Source organism: Helianthus annuus, chromosome 10, assembly GCF_002127325.2.
Source record: "Helianthus annuus cultivar XRQ/B chromosome 10, HanXRQr2.0-SUNRISE, whole genome shotgun sequence".
Taxonomy (NCBI): Eukaryota; Viridiplantae; Streptophyta; class Magnoliopsida; order Asterales; family Asteraceae; genus Helianthus; species Helianthus annuus.
The window spans coordinates 166,392,734-166,419,570 of record NC_035442.2 but is presented as its reverse complement, the minus strand read 5'-3'; the positions used below and the strand labels follow the sequence as shown (position 1 = coordinate 166,419,570).

Sequence of the window (26,837 nt, the reverse complement as noted above, 5' to 3'; positions counted from 1 at the left end):
ACTTAGATATTCATAATAATTAGTGTTTAATTTTTTTTATAAATTCATAATGTTTTTTCTAAGGAGAGCGGTTGAAAATATCTAAGGGGTGCGGTTGGGATTTCGACGAAAATTAGCACTAAAAACTTTTTTTTTTCAAGGGGTGCGACCGCCCACCCACCATCGTGGGTAGGTCCGCCCCTGAGCTCAAGCCCGAGCCTAAAAACAAGCTCATTTAGTAAACGAGCCCGAGCCCGAGCTTCGCTTATCGAGCTCGAGCCGGCTCGCGAGCCTAAACGAGCTTTCTGTTTATATATTCTTTTATTAATATATTAAACATATATTTATATAATAATAATAATTACCATTTATATAAAGATAAAAAAATAACTAAATTATATGGCACCCAAGTACTCAGCCCAATGCCTCTACGGTAGGAGATTTACCGCTAGGCATGGCCTTGCGGGGTGTTGTCTTAAGGAAGCACAAAGGGGTATTTAGCCTGAAATATCTAATGGAAAAAAGGCTGAGCACTCCTTTCAAATCAAATGTTTGACAAATTTGTTAGGCTACAAGGTATGGTGATGGTCTTTCAAGGGAGGATGATCTGCCACGTAGGCGTCACGTCATAGTCCTTCCTGTCAAGGATGCTCCATCCCTCAAAAGTAGAGGGTATGGGAGGATGGTCCTAGTCATAGTCCTCCCCACCATTTTTATGTTTTTTTTAATCTTCTCCTTTTTTTAACAAATAAATAAACTAAAAAAATATTTTCATTAATATTAAAACCATATTACATAAATTTATAACAAAACATAAACTTAATAAAAAAACATAGACTTAACTAATATCATGCTTCTTCATGATGTCGGTTTGTAGTTTTTTCAACATCGAACGTTTCGGCTCGGGATACTAATCGACATCCATCGTAATTATTTCCCATTCCTTGAGCCGATTTTTTTCATCGGAAATTCGGATTTTCTCATTCGACAATTGGACCTTCTCGCGTAACTTTTCTTCCACTACACGAGTTTTTTATTCGACGGCCCGCTCCTTCACCTTCGTCTTTTGGGCCGAGACGTCATTGTACATTTTTAAGTGTTCCATAAACTCGAGTATCTTCGGGTCCACCTTTTCCTTTTCTTTCCCCTTGGCCCGCTCCTTCTTTGATTTGTCTCGGCCCGGTGGACGCTCCGCTTCATGTATGGCATACTCTTCTTCGTCAAACTCGGCGTCATCATTTAAGTTTATGTGACACCTCGCGTCCGATCCACCGGCGCTAAAACTACCCGTTTTCGATGTTTTTTGGCGTTTCGCCATCTCCACCTCGTTGGGAATCGGCGCCCATTTTGGTTCGTCTTTTAGAATTGCCCACGCGCGAACGTGAGCAAAGTTGGTATTACCATTGTTCGCCTTATACTTGTCCAACGCTTTTTTGAACACATCGTCGTCGCTCATGCCGCTACGACGCTCACTTGTATATATTTTAGGGTCTGGTTATCCACACATCCCCTAAATTTATCCACACATCCCCGAACCCTATACACCCCTCATTGCCCTATACGCCTAAAAATGAACCCACCTGATAAGCCCCTCATTGCCCTATACGTTTACTTTTTGGTTACTTTTTCACACATCATATTAATTGTCAATGATTGGGTGTAAGCCAATGATTGCCCAATCATTGGCTCTTTTACATGGAATACCTTTGAAGGGTATGGGGGGTTTTCAAGTGGGTGAAATATTATTTAAAAAAAACTTTATATATTTTTTTTAAATTGTTGTTAAAATAAAAAAAATATAAACATTTATATTTATTAATATTTATTGTTATAAAAGGAAGGTATATAAATGTCATTTTTTATTTAATATATTTAGAAAAATGGCAACATTTTTATTAATTAATTATTAGTATAAAACGTCAACCACCTCATCCGACCCACCACCACCACCACCCCAGCCGACCCACCACAACCACCCCATCCGACCCACCACCACCACCACAACCGACCCACCACCACCACCACCACAACCACCCCAGCCAACCCACCACCACCACCATAGCCGACCCACCACCACCAGCCCAGCCGACCCACCACCACCCCAGCCGGCACAACACCACCACCACCACCACCACAACCACCCTAGCCGACCCACCCCCCACCACCACCACCCCAGCCAGCCCACCACCACCACAATAGCCGGCCCACCACCACCAGCATAGCCGACCCACCACAACCACCATAGCCGACCCACCACCCCATCCGACCCACCACCACCACCACCACCGACCCACCACCACCACCACCCCAGCCGACCCACCACCACCACAACCACCCCATCCGACACACCACAACCACCACCCCAGCCGACCCACCACCACCACAACCACCCCAGCCGGCCCACCCCCACCACCATAGCCGACCCACGTACCCCCACCACCATAGCCGACCCACCACCACCACCACAGCCGACCCACCACCACCACCCCAGCCGACCCACCACCACCACCACACCCGACCCACCATGATGTGTGTAAAATGCAACATATAAAACACATCAATTAAGGCATAAAACTAACCCTTTTTTAAGTACTAATGTTGGAAAAAGAGTGTTTTTGTCTTCCTTTTGTATTTTCAGGATGAAATGAGCTCAAAATCACAAAAGAAGCAAAAAGACCACTAATTCTACCATAAATACAAGAAAAGGAACAAAAGTGGACTGCCCGGACCCTCAACGGCACCTCCCAAAACAAATGAGAAGAAAACAGAGTCTGAACACGCCCCGTGTCCAGCGAACACGGGGGCGTGCCCAGGAAGCAGCAGAAAAGACAAACCAGTAGAAGCTTCCATTGCTCACCACGGGGCCGTGCCCAGCGGGCACGGGGGCGTGTTGAAAGTACAGCAGGCGCATTAATTGTAATTCGCAATTACAATTAATGAAGAGAGAGAGTGTCAGACGGGCACGGGGCCGTGTCCAGCGGACACGGGGCCGTGTCCAGCGTTCTGTCCAGCCTATAAATAGAGGAGCTTGGTTTCATTCTCCCTCATCCCTTGGCACACCACCTCTCTCACACCTCATCCACCACCCACCACCACCATATCACCATCATCCACCACCATCATCCATTGTCCATCGTAGAGTGTGTGAGTCGTCTCGGGATCCAAGATTGATCGTAAGAGTTCTTGACAATCAAGACCATGTTTGCCTAAGTCTCTTACATCACTTGGTGAAGACAAGTGTTTAGTATAATACTTTTTATTTTTAATCTTTTGCACTTTTTATTTGGTTTTGTATTAATGACTTTAATAACTAGTTACTTATGTTGAAGGTGATCTTTCCTTATCGTTTGTACGTGGTGTCTTGGCATTATTTTACTGTCTATATAAAATAAAAGATTTTCACCATTCATATCTCCACGGTCTATATGGAGGTATGTTGGCTACCTGGTCGGGGGTTAAGGGAACGGTTTGGTAAGGGTCTTGCCCTTGTTCAGCGTTTAGAGGTCCTGCTTGGGACCTGGGTCAAATTTAGTAGGATCTCCTTCAATGCCCATAGGTATTGGATGGCGGGGATCCAAACTCTTTGACCCCCTCATAAGCTAACTACTATTAATACTATAACCCGGCTATTTAGGACTGTATCCCTGCTGACTCAGACTACTTAGCCGAGGGTAACGTCACCGCCAAAAGCGGGGCCTACCATAATTTGCATTAATAACTTAACTCATTATCTTTCAATAATCCGACCCTTTAGGATTGTATCCTTGCTGACTCAAACTACTGGGTTGAGGGTAACGTCGCCTTCAAAAGAGGGGCCTACTACAATAACTAAGATAATCTCTTAAACAAGTGCAAAAGTGCGAAAATAATCAAAGGTTATACTAATACACGTGTCGGATCCAAGTGATTCATCTTGTCTATCTGTTTTTATTTTTATTTTATTTTTCAGCATTTAGTTAGTTTTTATTTTTCTTAGTTTAAAACATTTTTCTAACTTTTTGATTTGGTTAGACGTTGAGGATAAACCGGTATTAAAAGCTCTTGTGTCCTTGGACGACCTCGGTATCTTACCAACACTATACTACGTCCACGATGGGTGCACTTGCCCATATGTGTGTTTAGTGTTAGTGAATATCGTGTTTTATAAATTTAAAACTTGGCTAAAAGTGTAAAAAGGGCTTAAATATATATATATAAAATATATACACACTGACACGCATCAAGTTTTTGGCGCCGTTGCTGGGGACACAAGGATTTTAAGAAAGCTTAAAATCAACGGCCTAATCAGTTTTTCAAAACCTTTTTAAAACGCGCGCATTTTTCTGCATTTTAGTTTAGTTTTGCATTTACAGTAGCCTGAACACGGGGCCGTGCTCGCTGAACACGCCCCCGTGCTGCATATTTTTAGTTAGATATCCAGATACAGAGTCTGAACACGGGGCCGTGCTCACTGAACACGCCCCCGTGCTCAACGTGACCAGTAACTTTAATTAAAACGCCCAGATACAGACCCTGAACACGGGGCCGTGTTCACCCAACACGGGGCCGTGTCCAGCTTCTGTTTCCGTCTTATTTTTGTTTTCTGGTCCCGAGACTCAGTTGTGGTCTGTTGAGTGATTCTTATGGATCAATACTCAAGAGGTTACAACTACACCTATGATGAGGATGATTATAGGGGTAATTATTGCACTAATTGTCGTAACGCACGCTCGGTTCAATATAATAACTCATATCAACCATCCAATTCATACAACCACTATGAGGAGCCCAGGTACGAGCCATCAACTTCATACACATCCTATGAAGACCCAAGGTATGAACCTCCTCCCTCATACTCATATTTTGACGAACCAAGGTATGAGCCTTCATACTCATACTTTGAGGACTCAAGATATGAGCCACCACCTTCATACTCTTATTATGAGGAACCATGGCGTGAACAACCCACCTCATATGAGTACTATGAAGAACAAAGTTTCGACCCTTATCCATCATATACTTACAATGAAGAACAATGGTATGAACCATCTACTTCATATGAGTACTATGAGGAACCAAGGATCGAACAACCGGATTCAAGCTTTGAGGATCCAAATTCTTTCAATCTCACCGAAGTAACTAATAGGATATTAGAACACATTAAAACTATCGAACGTTGTATAAAAGAATCTCGCGCAAGGGAAGAGGAATCCCGCGCAAGAGAAGAGTTAAAAAACGATAATAACGTAAAGATAGTTGAAAGTGTAAAAATGGAAGAACAAGAAAGTGAAAAACAGACACATGAGTTAAACAACGAAAATGGTGAGTCCGATAATGTTAAAATACAAGAAGAGTCTAATTTTGAGGAAGTTATTCTCTTGTCACCTACTTTCGAAAATCATTGTTTAATAACCCCTCATGCCAAGTTTTTAAAAGAGTTAAACACTAATGCTAAAATCAAAGACTTAGTAAGTGTTAAGTTAACTAATGATCAAACCTCGCTAATAAAAGAAGATCCTTTTGAAATTAACATTACACCGGTTCCATGTTTCTTTCAAAATTCGTTTATTAGTAATATCACTATTGATAAAGATCTTTGTGTTAACATAATGCCTAACTACATTTTTGAAAAGCTAAGTATTAGTGATTATACTCCACTTCAAATACCCATTTTTCTATCCGACCGAAAAATAATGAAATCAATCGGTGTAGTTGAAGATGTTTTGGTTCAAACAAATCAAATGGTAATCCCAACCGACTTCGTCATCTTAGATGATGCCCCCCTAGTCTTGGGAAAACCTTTTGTGCAAACTCACAAAGCTTTGAAAAACCGGAAATTCAACAATCTACCTCTTCAATTAGGGGCATTCAAAAGGAGCATAGATCTTGAGCGCTCAATGAAATATCCTTTTGGCAATAATGACCCCCTAATTGAAGATGAAGCTGAGCCACCCGATACAACCAACGAGGAAGACCACTTTGTCGATGAAGAGGTAGCCATAGAACAAACTTTTAAAGTCCTTGATCTAGACGAGCTACAAAATAAGGTGTCTCCTAAAGACCCACCCATTGAGCTCAAAGAACTCCCTAAAGGTTTGGAATATGCTTTTCTAGGCAAAGATGGTAGTTTACCTGTAATTATTTCGTCTAAATTAACTAGCAAAGAAAAAGAAAAATTAGTTAACCTACTTAAAAAACACAAAAATGCGATCGCTTGGAAGCTTGTAGATATTAAAGGAATAAGTCCTTCCATGTGCACGCACAAAATTTTAATGAATGATGACTACAAAACGGTGATTCAACCACAACGAAGAGTGAACCCCAATGTTCAAGAAGTGGTTAAAAATGAAGTCATCAAACTACTCGACGCCGGACTAATCTACCCTATCTCCGATAGCCCGTGGGTAAGTCCCGTCCAAGTAGTCCCAAAGAAAGGAGGTATGACGGTAATAACTAACGAGAAAAATGAATTAATACCCACGAGAACCGTCACAGGATGGAGAGTCTGTATAGATTATAGGAGATTAAATGAAGCAACAAGGAAAGACCACTTTCCTTTACCATTCATTGATCAAATGTTAGAAAGATTATCCGGTCATAAATTTTATTGTTTCTTAGATGGTTTTTCAGGTTACTTCCAAATACCGATAGCACCAGAAGACCAAGAGAAAACAACTTTCACATGCCCCTATGGAACTTTTGCATATCGACGCATGCCATTCGGTCTATGTAATGCACCTGCAACATTCCAACGTTGTATGGTCGCCATTTTCCATGATATGATTGAAAAAACCATGGAAGTCTTCATGGATGACTTTTCCATCTTTGGAGACTCATATGATCAATGCCTCGATAATCTTGAACGAATGCTATCCCGATGTGAGGAAACTAACCTTGCCCTTAACTGGGAAAAATGCCATTTCATGGTAACAGAGGGAATAGTACTCGGGCATAAAATCTCAAGCGAAGGAATGGAAGTTGATCGAGCAAAAATAGAGACTATTTCTCGATTACCTCCTCCATCCTCCGTGCGAGCTATCAGAAGTTTTCTAGGGCATGCCGGATTCTATAGAAGGTTTATCAAGGACTTTTCAAAAATTTCAAGACCTCTAACAAAATTGCTTGAAAAAGATGCACCCTTCATCTTTGACAAGGAATGCAATCTAGCATTTCTAACCCTCAAGGAAATGCTAGTCAATGCACCTATCATGATAGCACCAGATTGGAAATTTCCTTTCGAAATCATGTGTGATGCAAGCGACTTTGCTGTTGGAGCAGTCTTGGGACAAAGAAAAGAAAAACATTTCCACCCAATTTATTATGCTAGTAAAACTCTAAATGATGCACAAGAAAATTATACAACTACTGAGAAAGAGTTACTAGCGGTGGTATTTGCTTTTGATAAATTTCGTTCTTATCTTGTTCTTTCTAAAACAATAGTTTATACAGACCATGCAGCCATCAGGTACCTCTTCAAGAAGCAAGACGCAAAACCCCGTTTGATAAGGTGGATTCTACTCCTCCAAGAATTCGACATTGAAATCAAGGACAAAAGAGGAGCAGAAAACACTGCTGCGGATCATCTCTCACGCTTAGAAGACCCAGCTTTGGAGACAACCAGGGACGAGCAAATCAACGAAAAATTTCCCACAGAGTCCCTGGAAATGATGGAAAGCAGACAAGAACCATGGTATGCCGACTACGCTAATTTCTTAGCCAGCGGTATAGTCACCAAAGGATGGCCACATCATCAAAGAAAAAAATTCTTTGCTGATGTAAAACATTATTTTTGGGAAGACCCCTATCTTTTCAAAATATGTGCCGACCAACTCATCCGAAGGTGTGTCCATGGTAATGAAGCACGAAGAATACTCCGTCATTGTCATGAAGGTCCATACGGAGGACATCATGGTGCCGCAAGTACCGCAAGAAAGGTATTTGATTCGGGATTTTACTGGCCGACCATTTGCAAGGATGCACAAAACCTTGTAAAGACATGTGACGCCTGCCAAAGATCAGGTAATATTTCTTCCAAAAATGAAATGCCTCAAAATGGCATTCTCGTTTGTGAAATCTTTGATGTGTGGGGACTCGATTTCATGGGACCCTTCCCACCTTCAAAGGGAAACAAATATATACTTGTGGCAGTCGATTACTTGTCTAAATGGGCAGAGGCCGAGGCTCTTCCAACAAGTGATGGAAGAGTAGTGGTAAAATTCCTGAAAAAGTTGTTCTCTCGTTTCGGGACACCAAAAGCATTAATAAGTGATAGAGGTACCCATTTTTGCAATCATCAACTCGAAAAAATATTAACAAGGTATGGGGTCTATCACCGGGTCTCAACAGCATATCATCCTCAAACAAATGGGCAAGCCGAAGTGACTAATCGAAGTTTAAAACGAATACTTGAAAAAACCGTAGGAATAAATAAAAAAGAATGGGTCGACAAACTAGACGACGCTTTATGGGCTTTTCGAACCGCTTATAAAACCACTATAGGCACAACCCCATATAAACTCGTCTATGGAAAAAGTTGTCACTTGCCAGTAGAAATCGCTCACAAAGCCTACTGGGCAATAAAAAACGTAAACTTAGACTTAGAAGTTGCCGGTAAAAATCGATTTTGTCAAATAAACGAATTAGAAGAACTTAGGAATTATGCATATTCTAACTCCGAAATTTATAAAGAAAGAATGAAAAATTTGCATGATAAATATATTAAATCTAATGAATTTCGGGTTGGAGACCAAGTTCTATTGTTTAATTCGCGACTTCGATTGTTCCCTGGTAAGTTAAAGTCTAGGTGGTCGGGACCTTTTTCAGTCACCCATGTTTTTCCACACGGTGCAGCAGAAATTAAAACTCGAAATGGGACACCATTTAAAGTCAATGGCCAACGGCTGAAACTCTACAGAGGATCCATTGAGGATGAGGAAGAGGAAATCGCACTTCAAACGGTCAACGAATAAACTCATACCCAACATGTTACAGGTAAATGTACGTTCGAAACCGGTAAAATCATCTAACCATTTTTCGGAAATAAGGGGCATGCACACGAACACGTAAAAAAAAAAAAAAAAAAAAAAATTTCAAAAACTTCACCCGGCACGGGGCCGTGTCCGCTGGACACGGGGCCGTGTCGAGGCGACTGTCGGGATAAAACCCTCTTTTTCTATCAGTTACACCATTTCACACGCCCCGTTTCGCCGAAAACTCTCTGGTTGGAGGCGATTTTCTGCAGATTTCGAACGTTACCACCGAACCTAACGTCGTCAAGGTATGATTATATCCTTCTTAGTAGTTAGATTAGTTACTTGCATGTAGTTAAAACATCAAAAAAAAAAAAAAAAAATTGGGGGAAATCTAGGGTTCTTCATGTTCATCCGGATCGAACTCAAAATTTTTGATGAAAACTGTTAGTAGTAGTTTAGAGTAGAGTAGTAGGAAGTAAATAGACATGTATTGTTGATAGATTTGTCCGATTTCCAACTAAAAACACAAACCCTTGTTCTTGAACCGAAAAACACAAAATTGAAAGGGTAAATGGTTTGATTTTGGAAAAATGACACTTAGGGTTTCATTTTCGGGGGAAACCGCTGCTACTAGGCTAAAAATTTTCAGGTTTTCGAAACCGGGACGAAAAAATGAAAATTAGGTGTTACAAACGCCTGGACACGGGGCCGTGTCCGCTGAACACGGGGCCGTGTCCAGCCCACTGTTTGCAGTTTTCAACCTGAATTTCCATGTTTCGTACTAACTTTTGCTGTATTCTTTTCAGATGTCTAAATTCACACGGTTCAATGCCAGCGAACTTGACGCCAGGGCTCGCTACGAGGTCCTACAAACAAGGCCCGAAGAGTATCCAAGGCGGGCATGTACTGATCTGCTGACAATGGTAAACCAACTGGACCGCTTCAACAACATAGTGACGGGTCCACTGCACGTCGCATTGACTGCCCGACTTCGGTCGGTCCATTAATGCACAATGGAGTTCTATAGTACGTTCGTCTTCAACTCGAGATGCGAACCGTTTGATCACGAGGCGGTCGAATTTCGATGTGGAGGAACGACCTATAGAACCTCCATGGCGCAGTTCGGATCAATCATTGGGCTGTACAAAGATGAAGAAGCGGGGAATGAAGAGAATACCGGGGGATTGCGAGACTTGGACGCAACTGAACGCCAAGCCGCATGGGCTCAAATCGGTGAAGGGATCTACAACCCAAGCAGCACAAAGAGCACCAAACTGAGGGACCCGTTATACCGCTACATCCACAGGCTCCTCACGTACTCGCTGAGCCAACGCCATGACAGTAGTGGCGTTGTTGGGTTAAAAGATTTGGTTGTCCTTCACTGTATCCACAACCGGAAGCCTCTCGATGTTCCTTACCTCCTACTGCGGAACATGCACTTGAACCGCCTTGCCTCTGCTCCTACACCAATCTTCTTCGGGGGATGGGTGTACCGTCTTTTCAAGCACTTCACGAATATCCCGAAGTCCTTCGAAAGGAGTCCATGGTCGGGACGGGTTGATTATCATATCTGCCGAGCCATGAACTTGCTCTATGAAGCGGAGGACGGGACGGTGAGCTTTCAGAGGACACAGGGCTACGCATGGAACCCGCAAGAGGCTCTAGTTCTTCACGCACCACCTCCACATTATCAATACCCTCCCCAAGGCGATCCGGGTCAATCCTCCTCTCAAGGAGGCGGTTTTCCTAATTTCCAAAGTTTACATGATCTTTTGCAGGAAAACCTCATGTGCACCAGGAACACCTACAACCTCGCCAACAACACACACCTCCGGGTTGGAGCTATCGAACGCAGCGTCAACGATATACAAGATGATATCGGTAGCATCCGGGAGTACATGGCGAGGCAGGGAGGCGGAGGTGGAGATAGTGATGAAGATATGGAGTAGGAGGCTGGGAGGAACAAGGGGCTAGCTGGTGGTGAGCCCACAGGTTTGATTACCCTTCTTATCCATCGAACAATTCATGGCCTGCGTGCCATTTGTCAAACAATTTACTTTCCTTAACTATTTTTTATCTTTATTTTGTTTTTACTTTATGTTTGGATAATATTTGACATTGGTAAGATTAGGATGGTTTGTGCTTGGTTGGATGGTATTGAATGATTGAACAGGTGCAATGCAAGGGTTAGAGTGCTAAACATTGGCACTTGCAGCCCTAGGATGAAGAAACCGGGGGAAAAACCTATTTTTGTGGCTAACAGACTGTCCACACGGGGACGTGTCCAGCCGACACGCCCCCGTGCCCATCTCCCAGTTCTGCTGTTTGGCTACTGACCTGCAGATTTTGCCGGACACATGGCCGTGTTCACCCAACACGCCCCCGTGTCCACCCTCTGTAAGTTTTTCGTTACTGGCAGTTCACCACGGGGCCGTGTCCAATGGACACGGGGCCGTGTCCAGAGCGCCAGTAACACAAATCTTTGTTTTTAAACACACTTTTACATATTCTAATCAACCAAAAACTTCATTTTTGGACACATTGAGGACAATGTGTAATTTAAGTGTGGGGGGGGATGCTAAAACCTTGAAATTTTGCAAAATCCTAAAACAAGCCTTACACAAAACTCTATTGGAACCGCTAAACACCCCAAATTTTTTTCAAAAAACTTTTTCATTTTTTTTATTTACTTGTCTTACTTTAAGTTGGGAATAACAAGTTATAAAAGGGTTATATATATTTTTTTTATTTTACAACCAATAGCGTCGTGATAAAAAGAACTAACATAAGAAAATTACGAAACGGTATAACAAGTCTAGCTAAAATTCGATTATATATGCTTGGTCACATTAAAAACCCATTCCCACAAAAGTGAGTTTTGAGCCTTTATTGAGCATAAAAATATACATATTTAGATTAAATGCTCATTTTTCGTTTCTTGTGTGAATAGCCGCTCGGTCTTTACAAATCTAGAACTTGCCACGACGATACATTCCCGGTCCTTACCAACTTAAACCCAAGTAAGTAAATGATGGAGGCATTAGGACTAACTATTTTTCTTTCAAAACCATTATTTTTCATTTTTTTACCTACCCAAAATCCCCCTAGAAAAACCCCTTTGAGCCTAAACCTTTCATTTCATTACCCCCAAAACAATTTTTTTTTTACCCACCAAAAACTTTTTTTTTTTTTTCACCCTTATTTTAGTAACAAGCTCGGTTTTTCATAAACATACCCTTTACGTGACGAAAAAAAAAACAAAAAAAAAAATATGAATAATGAAGTCAAAAACAAACAAAAGCTACAAAAGCTTGTTTGGAGAAATACTTCAAAAATAAATGTCACTAAAAATAAGGTATGAAAACCGACACTTGTTACGATTTTCGCCCTTTTTACTAACCACTAACCAACCACCCACCTTTAAACCCAAGCCTTCACCCCAAAAGTCCTCTTGATATTTACAAAGGTAAAAAGTTAAAAAGGAGGAGGATTGATCGCTTGGCAAGCCTATGGAAAACGTAAGTCCGTGCCGCTCTCGAGCGATTCACTTAAATATACACCTTCGGCCGAGTGTTGAGTGATCTCCCGTGAGGTATGTGAACTTGTATATAAATGGAATTTTAATAAGGCATGTTATACCAAAATAAGTAGTTTATCTTATGAAAAGTTCAAAATAAATCATGACGAATAGGATTGTAAATAAAATAAAAATAAAACCTATAAAAACCTTGGATTCCCGACACTCTAGGACAAGCTAAAAAACTTCTCTTCTACCTATTCCATTTGGGAGTGTAAGCCACATTAAAAGAGTTTTGCTTGAGGACAAGCAAAAGTTCAAGTGTGGGGGTATTTGATGTGTGTAAAATGCAACATATAAAACACATCAATTAAGGCATAAAACTAACCCTTTTTAAGTACTAATGTTGGAAAAAGAGTGTTTTTGTCTTCCTTTTGTATTTTCAGGATGAAATGAGCTCAAAATCACAAAAGAAGCAAAAAGACCACTAATTCTACCATAAATACAAGAAAAGGAACAAAAGTGGACTGCCCGGACCCTCAACGGCACCTCCCAAAACAAATGAGAAGAAAACAGAGTCTGAACACGCCCCGTGTCCAGCGAACACGGGGGCGTGCCCAGGAAGCAGCAGAAAAGACAAACCAGTAGAAGCTTCCATTGCTCACCACGGGGCCGTGCCCAGCGGGCACGGGGGCGTGTTGAAAGTACAGCAGGCGCATTAATTGTAATTCGCAATTACAATTAATGAAGAGAGAGAGTGTCAGACGGGCACGGGGCCGTGTCCAGCGGACACGGGGCCGTGTCCAGCGTTCTGTCCAGCCTATAAATAGAGGAGCTTGGTTTCATTCTCCCTCATCCCTTGGCACACCACCTCTCTCACACCTCATCCACCACCCACCACCACCATATCACCATCATCCACCACCATCATCCATTGTCCATCGTAGAGTGTGTGAGTCGTCTCGGGATCCAAGATTGATCGTAAGAGTTCTTGACAATCAAGGCCATGTTTGCCTAAGTCTCTTACATCACTTGGTGAAGACAAGTGTTTAGTATAATACTTTTTATTTTTAATCTTTTGCACTTTTTATTTGGTTTTGTATTAATGACTTTAATAACTAGTTACTTATGTTGAAGGTGATCTTTCCTTATCGTTTGTCCGTGGTGTCTTGGCATTATTTTACTGTCTATATAAAATAAAAGATTTTCACCATTCATATCTCCACGGTCTATATGGAGGTATGTTGGCTACCTGGTCGGGGGTTAAGGGAACGGTTTGGTAAGGGTCTTGCCCTTGTTCAGCGTTTAGAGGTCCTGCTTGGGACCTGGGTCAAATTTAGTAGGATCTCCTTCAATGCCCATAGGTATTGGATGGCGGGGATCCAAACTCTTTGACCCCCTCATAAGCTAACTACTATTAATACTATAACCCGGCTATTTAGGACTGTATCCCTGCTGACTCAGACTACTTAGCCGAGGGTAACGTCACCGCCAAAAGCGGGGCCTACCATAATTTACATTAATAACTTAATTCATTATCTTTCAATAATCCGACCCTTTAGGATTGTATCCTTGCTGACTCAAACTACTGGGTTGAGGGTAACGTCGCCTTCAAAAGAGGGGCCTACTACAATAACTAAGATAATCTCTTAAACAAGTGCAAAAGTGCGAAAATAATCAAAGGTTATACTAATACACGTGTCGGATCCAAGTGATTCATCTTGTCTATCTGTTTTTATTTTTATTTTATTTTTCAGCATTTAGTTAGTTTTTATTTTTCTTAGTTTAAAACATTTTTCTAACTTTTTGATTTGGTTAGACGTTGAGGATAAACCGGTATTAAAAGCTCTTGTGTCCTTGGACGACCTCGGTATCTTACCAACACTATACTACGTCCACGATGGGTGCACTTGCCCATATGTGTGTTTAGTGTTAGTGAATATCGTGTTTTATAAATTTAAAACTTGGCTAAAAGTGTAAAAAGGGCTTAAATATATATATAAAATATATACACACTGACACGCATCACACCACCACCACCCCAGCCGCCCACCACCACCCCAGCCGCCCACCACCACCCCAGCCGACCCACCACCACCACAACCACCCCATCCGACCCACCACCACCACCACCACCACAACCACCCGACCCACCCCCACCCCCACCACCCCAGCCGACCCACCCCCACCCCCACCACCCCAGCCGACCCACCACCACCACAACCACCCCATCCGACCCACCACCACCACCACCACCACCCCAGCCGACCCACCACCACCACAACCACCCCAGCCGGCCCACCCCCACCACCATAGCCGACCCACGTACCCCCACCACCATAGCCGACCCACCACCACCACCCCAGCCGACCCACCACCACCACCACAACCGACCCACCACCACCACCCCAGCCGCCCACCACCACCCCAGCCGCCCACCACCACCCCAGCCGGCCCACCCCCACCACCATAGCCGACCCACGTACCCCCACCACCATAGCCGACCCACCACCACCACCCCAGCCGACCCACCACCACCACCACAACCGACCCACCACCACCACCCCAGCCGCCCACCACCACCCCAGCCGACCTAACACCACCACAACCACCCCATCCGACCCACCACCACCACCACAACCACCCGATCCACCCCCACCCCCACCACCCCAGCCGACCCACCACCACCACAACCACCCCAACCGGCCCACCACCACCATCATAGCCTGCCCACGACCACCATAGCCGACCCACCACCACCACCACCCCAGCCGACCCACTACCACCACAACCACCTCATCTGACCCACCACCACCATAGCCGACCCACCACCACCAACATAGCCGGCCCACCACCGCCACCATAGCCGACCCACCACCACCCCAGCCGACCCACCACCACCACAAAAATGAGATGGGCGTGGGTTAATGTTATTGAATTTGTTAAAGGAATATGTAATTTTATTTTCTTTATGTTAGTAGATTTTATACATTTTTTGTTTGTAAATTTGTATAAACTAGGGTTAAACATGAAAACATATTATATTTGACCTGAGTTATTTCCCAAAAAAATTTACGTGGAAACGTAGAACAACTTGAATTTATACCAAAACATACATAAAAATATGCATGTAAAAATGGTTTCTTTAAACGAAAATGTATAATATTTGACCTGACTCGTCTATAAAAAAAGTTTAAGTCTGAATGTAGAACAAATCATATTTATACATACCTCGTACATAAAATATGCACGTAAAAAATAGTTTTTAAGTAAAGGAAGTATATGGGTAAACCGAAACAAAATATTAGTAAAAAATTTAATAGGTTAAATAAAACCGTCCCAAGTAGCACCAATGCCACAACGACATCGACTCTAAAACATCGTAAAAATAAAATAGATAAAATGGTAAAAACTACACTGAACGAAAAGCAGACTAAAATCGTTGAACCACGCACACCTGTTACCGTGTGTTAATTCGAAGAAATTAACCAGAAACGTAAAACGCAGAAAATAATAACTTAGTCGATCTAGGACCCGCCCGTTGCGGCGAAATTTTCAAAAGAGAAAAAACGGACGCATTGCGACGGGTTTGTCAAATATGAAAAAATAGAGCAAAAAACGTTGAACCTCACATACACGCTACGACATGTTAACTCACAGAATTTAGAACGAAACGTAAAACGAAAAACTTGCGAACGATAAAAAGTATGGGGGACGAAAGTTGTAAATAATAAAGTGTTTGTGTTAAATTATAAAAGATGGAAAATTTTGGGTTAAATGTAAAAAAAAATTAGAAGGGGTTAAATACAAAATATGAAATATTTGGGTTAAATGTGAAAATTCAAGTTTTTTTTTTTTGAAAAACTCCCCAAGCTTGAGGTACAAGTTCTAATGCACAAAAAAGTTGATTCTTTATAATGTAATAATGTATGATTAATGTTATTGAAATTTTATAGTTTTTAGTTTTATTTGCTTTTGTATCCGATCTCTCGGATGTTTTATAAATAGAATAAAACTAGAAAATTAGCTGATAATACAAAGTTTAAGAAAGAGCTATCTTGTCCATGAGAGAATGTACAATATTGTTCTAACTTATGGTGCAAAATTAGCTGATAATACAAAGTTTAGGTTCGGTTCTTCATGTTGTTTTCCTTTTTTATTGAATGCATAATGTTCTAATTAACCCTTTTCAGTTTTTCACAACATAATTGGACATTTATCTAGTTTAAAACACCTTTATTAAGTATTATGATTATATAATAATAATAATAATAATAATAATAATAATAATAATAATAATAATAATAATAATAATAATAATAATACTTAATAAAAAAAACATATGCATATTTAAAAAACAATGTTATAACTAGTCCCGGCAGACGGGTCAGGCCGGGGGTCGGGCAGGGTCTTTGGGTCCCAAAGACCCTACCCGACCCTCGGCCCGACCCGTTTGCCGGGTCTAGTTATATCATCGTTTTTTTTAAACGTGCATATGTTATTTTTATTAAGTATTCTTCTTATTATTATTGTTAATGTTATCATTTTAATTATTATTATTATTATTATTATTATTATTATTATTATTATTATTATTATTATTATTATTATTATTATTATTATTATGATGATGATGAGTTTGAAAAATTTTGAATCAAATAAATCATGTATGCTTGGGTAAATAAACATTTTTGGTCTATAAGGGTCGTATAGGTCAATAAGGGTCATATGGGTTACTTTCACGTTTTTTTAGACTGAACTCCTTTCATGTCAGTAATTATACCTTAAATTCATCAAAAGTTGTGCTAATAAGCCTCTCATTGCTCAATGAGAGGCGTATAGGGATAAATGCTCCAACTACCACAACCTTATATGCCTCTTAGGGATGAGTATATCGGTATCCGATACCAAACCGATACCGCCTAATACCGATCCCGAATTTCACCCAAACTAGGTACCGATACCGATACCGAAACATGTCGGTTAGGTATCGGTACGGTACGGTATCGGTATTATACCGTATTTTGAGGGTCGGTATCGGTATAATACCGATACCGTACCGTACCGATACCGAAAACGCCAAAAAGTGGATACCGATCGGGATACCGATCGGGATCGGGATCGGGACGGGATCGGTACGGGATCGGTATGGGATCGGTATTCGGTGGCATATGCTCATCCCTAATGCCTCTCATAGGGCAATGAGAGGCTTATCAAAACCCTTTTTTTGGCACATTAATTGCTTTCACACTATATACGCCCCTTATTGCCCTATATGCCACCTCGGGGGGGGGGGGGGGTGTCATTACTTTTAGGGGATGTACCAATACCCTCACCCATATTTTATTATATTCCTCGCAAAACCTATTGACGGACGCGTTCATTTTCCGCCACTTTGATGAGACCGAGTCGATATCTCGATACGGGCCTTGGTCCATAAGACCGAGGAACTTCGCCAAAACCTTGGACCAAAACCCGTCACCCGTTTGGTTATTACCTATAGAAAACAAACAAAATATATAAAGTGTTAACAAAAATAAGAAACCTTTAAAAAAATACAAACTGTTAACAAAAAATTATATTTTAAAAAAATCAACAAACTTTAAAACAACTGTTAAGAAAAAAAACAAAAACCAACTGTTAAGAAAATAATAAACAAAAAAAAATTAAACTTTAGAAAAAAACCAACTGTTAAGAAAAAAAAAAACAAAAAAAAAAACAAACTGTTAAGAAAAAATAAACAAAAAAAATGTATAAACTTAAAAAAAAAAAAAAAAAAAAAAAAAAGATAACCTTTTGTCGGGTGTGTAGATGTGCCTATGTAAGCCTTGGCTAAGGCTTCTTCTTCGATTGGCGTCCACTTAGTCGACTTCGGTTTGGACGGTTGCTCACCCACCACTTGCTTACCTTTTTTCCGTTTGCCTTTTTCGTTAGACGGTTGGGTTTCGGGAACAACCTCGATATCATCGTCGGGTTTGGATTGTTGAACGGGTTGCGTAGGGATCGGTTGGGGTTGAACGGGTGGTGTCGGGTTCGGTGGGAACTTTCCAAGCACCTTGCATCATCATTTGTTGAAGGGCTTGATTTTGAGATAATTGAGCGAATTGGTTTGGCGAGTGTTGGAATGATGCAAACGCATTTGATGAATATTGCGAGAATTGGTTCGGTTCTAGTGTCGGATAATATCCCGGAACCGAGAAAACATTAGCTTGGGTCGGGTTGTTGGGATTGTTCGGGTTGTTCGGATTGATCGGATTGTTCGGGTTGTTGAAGGGATCCATGATAGAGTATAAGGTTTATAAAAGTGGAAGAAGATTTATAAAAATTATGTGAGAGAGATGAAATTTTGGGGTTAAATTTGTAAATGCAACTGAAAATGGAATTGAAATATATATATTTGAAAATTTTGACCGTTTGTTTGTATTTGTAAAATGGAAGTTAAATTTTTTTTAATAACGGTAACTTTTGGAGTTGGGCCCCACTTTTTGGACCGTCGTAAACGGCGAGAAAAGGACGAAAAGGACGGGACGGCAGGGGGCTGTTTGGTGTAGCTCCCGTCGCCGAAACAGGACGGGTGGGTTGACGGACCCATACCGTGTAGCCTTAGGCTAAAAGGGGAATTATGTAGCATATGCACTTTCTAGAGTGTCCACAATGTTCAACCAATGCGTTATAGAAGATTCAGTTCAGTTTTAAGTCAAAATACTAACAGGGTTATTCGTGTTCCCAAAATGGCTCAACCCTACCCTAATTTTGAGTTTGAGTACACCTGCTATGGAAGTGAGAACCAACATCCAAAAGAACTCCATAGACTAACCAGAAAGAAAACACAGAAATACAATTAGCAATACGAGCAGTTTGGGATACATCTCACAACAATTTCTTCGGGTGATGCGCGTGGGGCCTGTGAGAGAATTGTTAAAATATCTGACTCGTCATCCTTTTCAACAAAGCCATATAAGATCACCTTCTTTAGCTTAGGTGACCTTGCCAAGATAAACTTCACAAACTCCATCTCATGCTTTAAGTTGCGGAAACACGTGATCTCCAATTCCTTCAGATGCTCCAACCGAACATCTGAATATTCTTCCAATATACCACAACATATCTCATAGTAATCAACAATACAAATCTACAGGAAGAGAAGGGTCGATCTTATTTTTGTTAGTGAATTTTGGCGAGAACTAAAATAAATAGGATAAAAAAAAGATTTACCTCTAGCTCAATTTTCTCCAAGTTTGGGGAACATTTGATCAAAACAGCAAGAAAAGTTAATCCATGGTCGTCAATGAAACAAATTTCGTTAAAACGAAAGTATTTGAGGTGGATTAGCGTGGTTGGAAGCTCTTCTGGAATAGAGTCTAGAACAAGCCACTTCAACCATATGCAAAAACAAAAATTTACAACCAAAGTTTAATTTTCTTTTCTTCCGCTTATATATAATGTGGTTAAATAAATACTACCGGATGGTCACAGATCCCCCAGATAGTAAGATGTTCAATCGCAGGCAAACACTCAAATAGCTCAATGATGGTGCAATCTTTAGAACCGATATCTCCTCGCTGCAGCAACTTACAATATTCAGATAAGTTTCAAAAGCCCATGAGAATATGCATCCAAGTGAGAACTTACCAGATTGAACCTCTTAAGTGATGGACAATTTGATAGAAGATGAAGAAAAGCTTTTGTAGAGATCTTTACTTCTATCAAGGATAAGCTTCTAAGGCTACCAAATCCACTGAATATTGGTTGATGGTCAAGATTGACATAACAGAGATCTAGGTCTGTTAACTGATGCAAAGAGAAGGCACTTAAGGGTAACTTATACGGAGATATATAATCAAACGCAAGTGTTAATTTCTTGACAGTATGGTTTCTTGACAAATGAAATATTATTTGATCAAGTTCAAAATAGTTGTAGGTTCCAATCAGGTTAAAGGTGAACTCGTGTATTGGACCCTGGCGCATTAACAGAACTTGGTGTATAGCATTGACAAGTTTACAGCTTTCGTCCATGTTTTTCCTTGCACTTGCTATGTCATATGGTAGCTTCTCGTTGTTTTTTCCTTTGGACAAAGTAGACGAACAAAAGTCAAGTTTGGGAATAGTGGTCCACTTGTACCTCCATTCCCTAGAGAGGATACTTGTCCGTGCTGCCTCTCGAATAGGTAAAAAACATAGGATGTTTTCTATTGTGGTTTGAGGGAGTGTGTTGATTGTAGTCGGATGTTTAGCTTTCATCTTAGGTTGTTTTAGTCAGATTGATACTAAATAATGCTGCACATAAGCTGCCAAATACAACATTAGGAGAATGTATAACACAAGAAAAAGGTCATACATCAGTACTGTTTGGATGCAACGATTATACCATATTCATTCCAAATTATAGTTTATCTGGTGAAGCCTATATCAGTTTATAGTCCAGTTATCTACTTCTGCTTATGTTTGGATGAGACAAATGACAATTATACCATTTTCATTTCAATTTACAGTTTAATACTTAGCTAGCACCCACAACAAAAAGGCTGGGTTATCAAATAATGAGCTAAACTTGCTACACTCTACTTTCATCAGTTAATTATTTTTTAAATAATTATAAGCATGAAACACTCAACAGCATTAAAGAGATTATAACAACTTGAAGCAAAAGAAAAACACCACAACCATCTATCCTCATATTATAGGTTTTATTTATTTTATATATGTGACATAATAACTTTGGAAACACCCAATTATCACACCAATGGCGAAAGAGCTGTTAAAGTTGGTCACTATTTCTATCGATTAACACACAGATGCATAGCATGTTCTGTGGATGAAAGTAAACGACTTATGAAAGTAAGTAACAGCTATCAAAAAGGGAATATAACACAATCAAAATGACAGAAATAAACCCTAAAATCAAACATCTATCAGTTGACAAGGAAAACAGAAGGCATCATAAACCCTAAAATAAACGAAATAATACCTGAATTGAAATGCGTTTATGAGAACTTGTGTTGATGGGTACTCAACTCATAAACCCTAACTTTCTTTCACACTCGAATAGCGAACAATATAACGATGTTCCTGAGTTTCATTTAATAGGGGAGGGGAGGGAAAAGTGAAGAAAATATGACCAAATATAACCATATATTCATCTTCCCAAATTGGAGAGATTAGGAGAGAAAATTTTCCTTCCCCTCCCCTCCCCCTGTTAAATGACTCGGGAACATAGTGTATATGTGTGTCTAGATGGGGACGTCATCTATCTCCGGACCAATTTTATTAATTAAATTAAAAAAAAGAGTTAAATGCCATTTTAGTCCCTATGGTTTGTGTTATTTGTCAGTTTAGTCCAAAGGTTTGAAATGTTACTATTTTAGTCCAAATAATTTCAAACGTTGCCATTTTAATCCACTGGATTAACTCCATCCTTTTTTCTATTAACTAGAAGGGCGTTTCAATCATTTTATATGTAATTGTGTTAACTAAAAGGACAATTCGACCATATAAAATGATTGAATTGCCCTTCTAGCTAACATAATAAAGAATAATGGACTAAAATAGCAACGTTTGAAACTATTTGGACTAAAATGACAACGTTTCAAACCTTTGGACTAAACTGACAAAATAGCCCAAACCACAGAGACTAAAATGATATTTAACTCCTCAAAATGTAATATTTTTTACCATGGACTCAAACCTTTGGACTAAACTGATAAAATAGCCCAAACCACAAGGACTAAAATGATATTTAACTCATCAAAATGTAATATTTTTTACCACGGACAATTAGTGTTATTTTGAAGAAAATTTGTTAGGTCTTTGATTGCCTCTCATGAAAAAGAAATCTTGAGTCCATCATTACACGTGCCCAAACTATATAAGATTAAAGTCACTAAATTCATATTTTAACTTGAGAGGAAAATAATCAAAACTATCTAACTGTTGTCCAGTTTTTTCCGGTTTGAAGGTAACGGTTATTGAGTTTTTTTGCTCCAGTTTATATATAATAATCACATAAGGTTGATATTTAAATAGGCAATCGTCTTGATATTAGGCTACATACTATGGATTCACATTCAATAATGTTCCTTCATCTCAGCCAGTAGCGCCCTTCCTTCCTATCGCTTGGATGCTACTGAAGCATCGTCAACCCAATAACAAGGAAAAGCGAATGATATGTTTCTTTTTTCAAAAAATCATGTGTGCTTTTTTAGTTACCGTTTTAGGTTTTGTTTTTAAAGTGAAGTGTCTTTTTCTGATTTATGTGTGTTTTTTTCTTGTGTTTAGTTTAATGTAATTAATAAAATCCTTTTAAAATATAACTTAAAATTAGAGTTTTTTCTCAAAATAGTGTTGGTGGATAAAGTATTTACCAAACTAGTGTTGCTAGAAAACTATTTATCAAAGTGGTGTTTTCTTGAATATTTAATTGTTTCTCACTTATCTTATTGGATGACTCCCAATTGATAAAAATTTATTAATAATAATGTAGTGATTATTTAATCATGGTAGTGGTTCTCTAAACCTATATTTTTATTAATATTAAAATAAGCCTATTTTTTTTAAACCTACGGGGAAAATATATTTATTCTAAAAGTCGGCTTTTAATTTGTGTTTGCAATAATTTAAGTAATACCCTGTGAAATTTGTATTTAAAAAAATAAAATTTTACTCAAATATACATATGGTCAATTTTATATTTCTATTATTTTGTTTAACATTAATAACAAAATATAGTATTTTTTTAACTAATTGCATTAGTTAAAACTAACTGAAACTAAACAAACTGGCTGATCGAAATGTCATTCGGGTACTACGGATTCAGGATATCGGGTATCACATAATTGAATATCGGGTAATCCGAAGTTCATTGCTTCGGAAATAGAGTAGGCAAGTACAAGTAATAACAAAATTACTATATATGAAATATAAATTGCAGCACCTTGATGAGCATTCACTAGTACAAACTTCAAATACTAATCATTATTTTTTTTTTCTTATTTTGCTAAATGTAAGTTTTTTTTTATTAATGATTCATACAAAATGATTTGAGTATGCATATACATAAAGATCATAGGTTGTTTGGTCTATCCATTAAAAAAATACTAATTTTGTTATTTATGTAAAAAAAAAAAGTTTAAGTAAAAGAAATATAAATTTCACTGTATGTATATGTGACTAAATTTTAATTTATTAAATATAGATTTCATATGGTATTACCTAAACTATTAATTTAAAATTCATAAAAATATAAGCTAGAGAACCACTAACATGAATAAATTACTAATTAATAATTTAATAATTTTTTAATAAATTGGAAGTCATCCAATGAGATAAGGAGTGAGAAACAAATAAATGTTTTCAAGAAAAACCACTTTGGTAAATAGTTTTCTAACAACACTATTTTGGTAAATATTTTTTCCATCAACACTAGTTTGGGAAAAAAAAACTCCTTAAAATTAAATATTTAAGTTTTGCGGTAATTTGGAGAAAACTGAAAGAATGGATAAAAAGCAGATATACCACTGACATGTCACAGAAAAAATGGGAAAATATAAGATGACTCCTTATGCCCTGAGTTGAGCGAGAGAACTCTACATAGAAAACATTGGGTCTGCTGATCATATATTGATAAACACTAATAATAAAATATAACAAGTATAAATATAAATAACATTTCTTCTCAAGTTGAAGCATAAACGTTAATAGTGCCTCACTTGTTACAAATACAATTTAGACACATGACATTGTTCCTCCTAAACACGAAATAAGTGATCAAGTTCCTAGGTCTTGAACCACGGCATGTAACACACTTCGAACATAATGAAGGACCAAGAACATAAAACATCAACTTGGATGAACATGAACAATTACTTTTGCGTGAACAGTAACGTGGATGAACTGGGCAAAGCTTTTAAGGGGCAGGAGGGGGCGGCCGACCCCCCAAACTTTTCGTTCAGTAATGGAGAGTATGTAGTTTTCGTATATAAATTTTTGGGTATATACGTTTTCGACCGCCCGGTTTTATAAAAATTTTAGGACCGGTGACTTCCGCCCGTCGGTCGAAAATCTCAAACTTCGCCACTAGATGAACATAATAGGGACAAAGTAGCGAGTAGAGTACTAGTACCGTAGCGTAGGCTATATCGAGTGCCGCTAGTGTAAGTTATATCGAGTGTCGGTAGCGTACCAAAGTGTGATGAATGAAGTCAATATTGTCCGAACAATATCGGAACCAATATCAGTATTATCAAACCATATCGGTATTCGTTTTTATGGTTTTTAGTCGATGTAGAAGACGACTTTATTATTTGGGTTACACAACTTTATTTTTTGGAGTTAAATGCCCGGATGGTCCTTGTGGTTTGGTCTTTTTTTTACCTTTAGTTCCTAACTTTCTAAAATTACAACTGTAGTCCCCAACTTTTTCAATTTCGTTCACGGATGGTCCATGATGCGGATGGAGGTTAGTCTTTTCAGTTAAGTGGGTGTGAAATGACCTAAATACCCTTACTACTAAAAAATAAACTTTAAATGAATAACCACCCAAGGCCGGTCCAACGTTTTTGGAGGCCCTAAGCGAACGAAAAAGTTAGGGCCCTTTTAGAGGCTTTTTATATAAACTTTTCTCTTTTACCCGGGCTTGGGACTGATAACAATAAACTAAGAAGTTTTAGTTGACGGGTTATTAAAAAATAGTATATATGCATAGCACATAAACACAATTATAGTATCTAATTAAGGGGCTGTTTGTTTACCACTTAATGGGGCTCTTAATGGTTTAGACCCCTTACTGGTTTAGCACTTAATGGTTCAGACTGTTTGTTTCACGAGCAGATGTCTGAATGGTTTAGACATTTACGTCTGAATGGTTAAGATTTATATAAAGTCTGATTTAGGACTTTCACCATATTTTTAATATTTGATGTTTTTAACTGAAGATTTTTAGTACTTATGGGTTTTTAGTACTTATGGGTTTTTCATATCATTTTGTGGTTTTGGTTGAATGTTTATTTTAATTTATGGAATGTATCATATCACTTTATTTGAATAATTAATAATAATAATTGGTATTAATATTATAGATTGTATATATTTTTTAATACTATGTAATATACTAATATATACAAATATGCAATAACAATTTATTCCATGTTAAAAAAATTAAGCTATTTTTAACTAAGCTAAATACACGGTTAAACACCCATAACCGACCCGCTATAACCATCAAAATCGAATAACCATAACCACCATAACCGATCGGTTATGGTTATAGTTATCCAATAACCGACATCGCGGTTATGGTTATGGTTTTTGGTCAAAACCGACCCATGCACACCCCTAGCTGTAATTTTAGAAAGTTAGGGACTAAAGGTGAAAAAAGACCAAACCACAGGGACTATCTGGGCATTTAACTCTTCTATTCATGATCCATGGCTAACCATATATAGTTAATATAATATAATATAATAGGTGGGGTTCGGCTACAAAGTCCATTTTTCCTACAAAGTGTACAAAGTCATAAAACACCACAATTTTAGCCATAAAACACACTCAAAACCCATAAATAACATAGTGAAGATCACTAAAACACAATATCCAAACCCTAAAAGTCCTTAAAAAAACTTCAAATACACCATCATACAACTATGAATATAAACACACAGATGCATGTTCTGTGGATGAAAGTAAAGGACTTATGAAACTAAGTAACAACTATCAAAAAGGGAAACATAACACAATCAAAATGACAGAAATAAAACCCTAATCTCACCGAAATAAACCCAAAAGTAAACGAAATAAAACCCTAAAATCGTACATCTATCACTTGAAAAGGAAAACAGAAGGCATTCATAATACCTGAATTGAAATGCGTATACAAGAATCTGAGTGGATGGGAGCTTGATGTTGAGTGAAATGTTGAATTACGTCTGCTTATATACCATCCAATGATGGGAGCTTCAACCGATCAAATTTATGGCATATTCATTGAAATTGGACATTTCGTGTGCTTTTGCGGTTTATCGATGCCGCCGGTTTCCGTTTAAAAGCATGTTTGGCTAAGCTTTTCCAACCAACTTTTTGACTTATTGACTTAATCAAAAAGCCAATAAGGAGTTTTAGTGTTTGGCAAACGCAAAAGTCCTTTTCAAAATGACTTTTTGAGAAGGAGAAAAAGTCATTTTTGAAAAGTTAGAATGTTGTGACTTTTTGAACTAACTTATTGACTTATTAGCTTTTAGTCATTATATATCAATAAGCTAAGCCAAACACTTTTTAAAAAGAGTAAACAACCATTTTGGTCCATGTGGTTTCATTTTTATTGCCATTTTGGTCCAAATCTCAAATCAGGTCAGATTTCTAAAAAAAAATCTAGTTTTTATCATTTTCCTTAGGGGCAT

The 26,837-nt window shown here is 38.9% G+C and overlaps 2 protein-coding genes across 4 annotated transcripts; both read right to left on the bottom strand.

Annotated features, from left to right (window-relative positions):
- Positions 1–1,012: 1,012 nt before the first annotated feature.
- On the bottom strand, positions 1,013–18,728 carry LOC118482751. The gene is made up of 4 exons (XM_035978401.1): positions 18,642–18,728; positions 18,241–18,502; positions 17,790–17,944; positions 1,013–1,462 (listed from the first exon to the last, which is right to left on the bottom strand). The coding sequence occupies exons 1-4, from the start codon at positions 18,726–18,728 to the stop codon at positions 1,013–1,015; spliced, it is 954 nt and encodes a 317-aa protein (XP_035834294.1).
- A 404-nt stretch (positions 18,729–19,132) lies between these two features.
- LOC118483212 (F-box/FBD/LRR-repeat protein At1g13570-like) lies at positions 19,133–26,475 on the bottom strand. 3 transcript variants are annotated; one of them, XR_004869892.1, is made up of 5 exons: positions 21,416–21,508; positions 20,080–20,238; positions 19,911–20,009; positions 19,663–19,821; positions 19,133–19,579 (listed from the first exon to the last, which is right to left on the bottom strand). XR_004869892.1 is itself a non-coding variant. In XM_035978768.1 (5 exons), the coding sequence occupies exons 2-5, from the start codon at positions 20,686–20,688 to the stop codon at positions 19,289–19,291; spliced, it is 1,158 nt and encodes a 385-aa protein (XP_035834661.1). In that variant the 5' UTR covers positions 20,689–20,735; positions 26,296–26,475; the 3' UTR covers positions 19,133–19,288. The 3 variants fall into 3 exon arrangements, 2 of the variants coding, with proteins under 2 accessions (XP_035834661.1, XP_035834660.1); XM_035978768.1 differs by lacking the exon at positions 21,416–21,508 and adding an exon at positions 26,296–26,475 and having other exon boundaries at positions 20,080–20,735; XM_035978767.1 differs by having other exon boundaries at positions 20,080–20,735; positions 21,416–21,641.
- Between the last annotated feature and the right edge of the window lie 362 nt (positions 26,476–26,837).

What these genes read in the sequence shown, in the direction of transcription:
- LOC118482751 (XM_035978401.1), bottom strand. Translation starts at nt 18,728, where the DNA reads ATGGATCCCTTCAACAACCCGAACAATCCGATCAATCCGAACAACCCG. An exon ending in CCCAAGCTAATGTTTTCTCG is followed by an intron (nt 18,503 to 18,641) that starts GTTCCGGGATAT and finishes TGATGATGCAAG; the next exon opens with GTGCTTGGAAAGTTCCCACC. An exon ending in ATCTACACACCCGACAAAAG is followed by an intron (nt 17,945 to 18,240) that starts GTTATCTTTTTT and finishes TGTTTTCTATAG; the next exon opens with GTAATAACCAAACGGGTGAC.
- LOC118483212 (XM_035978768.1), bottom strand. Translation starts at nt 20,688, where the DNA reads ATGAAAGCTAAACATCCGACTACAATCAACACACTCCCTCAAACCACA. An exon ending in CACTTAAGAGGTTCAATCTG is followed by an intron (nt 20,010 to 20,079) that starts GTAAGTTCTCAC and finishes AAGTTGCTGCAG; the next exon opens with CGAGGAGATATCGGTTCTAA. An exon ending in TGGAGAAAATTGAGCTAGAG is followed by an intron (nt 19,580 to 19,662) that starts GTAAATCTTTTT and finishes CTCTTCCTGTAG; the next exon opens with ATTTGTATTGTTGATTACTA.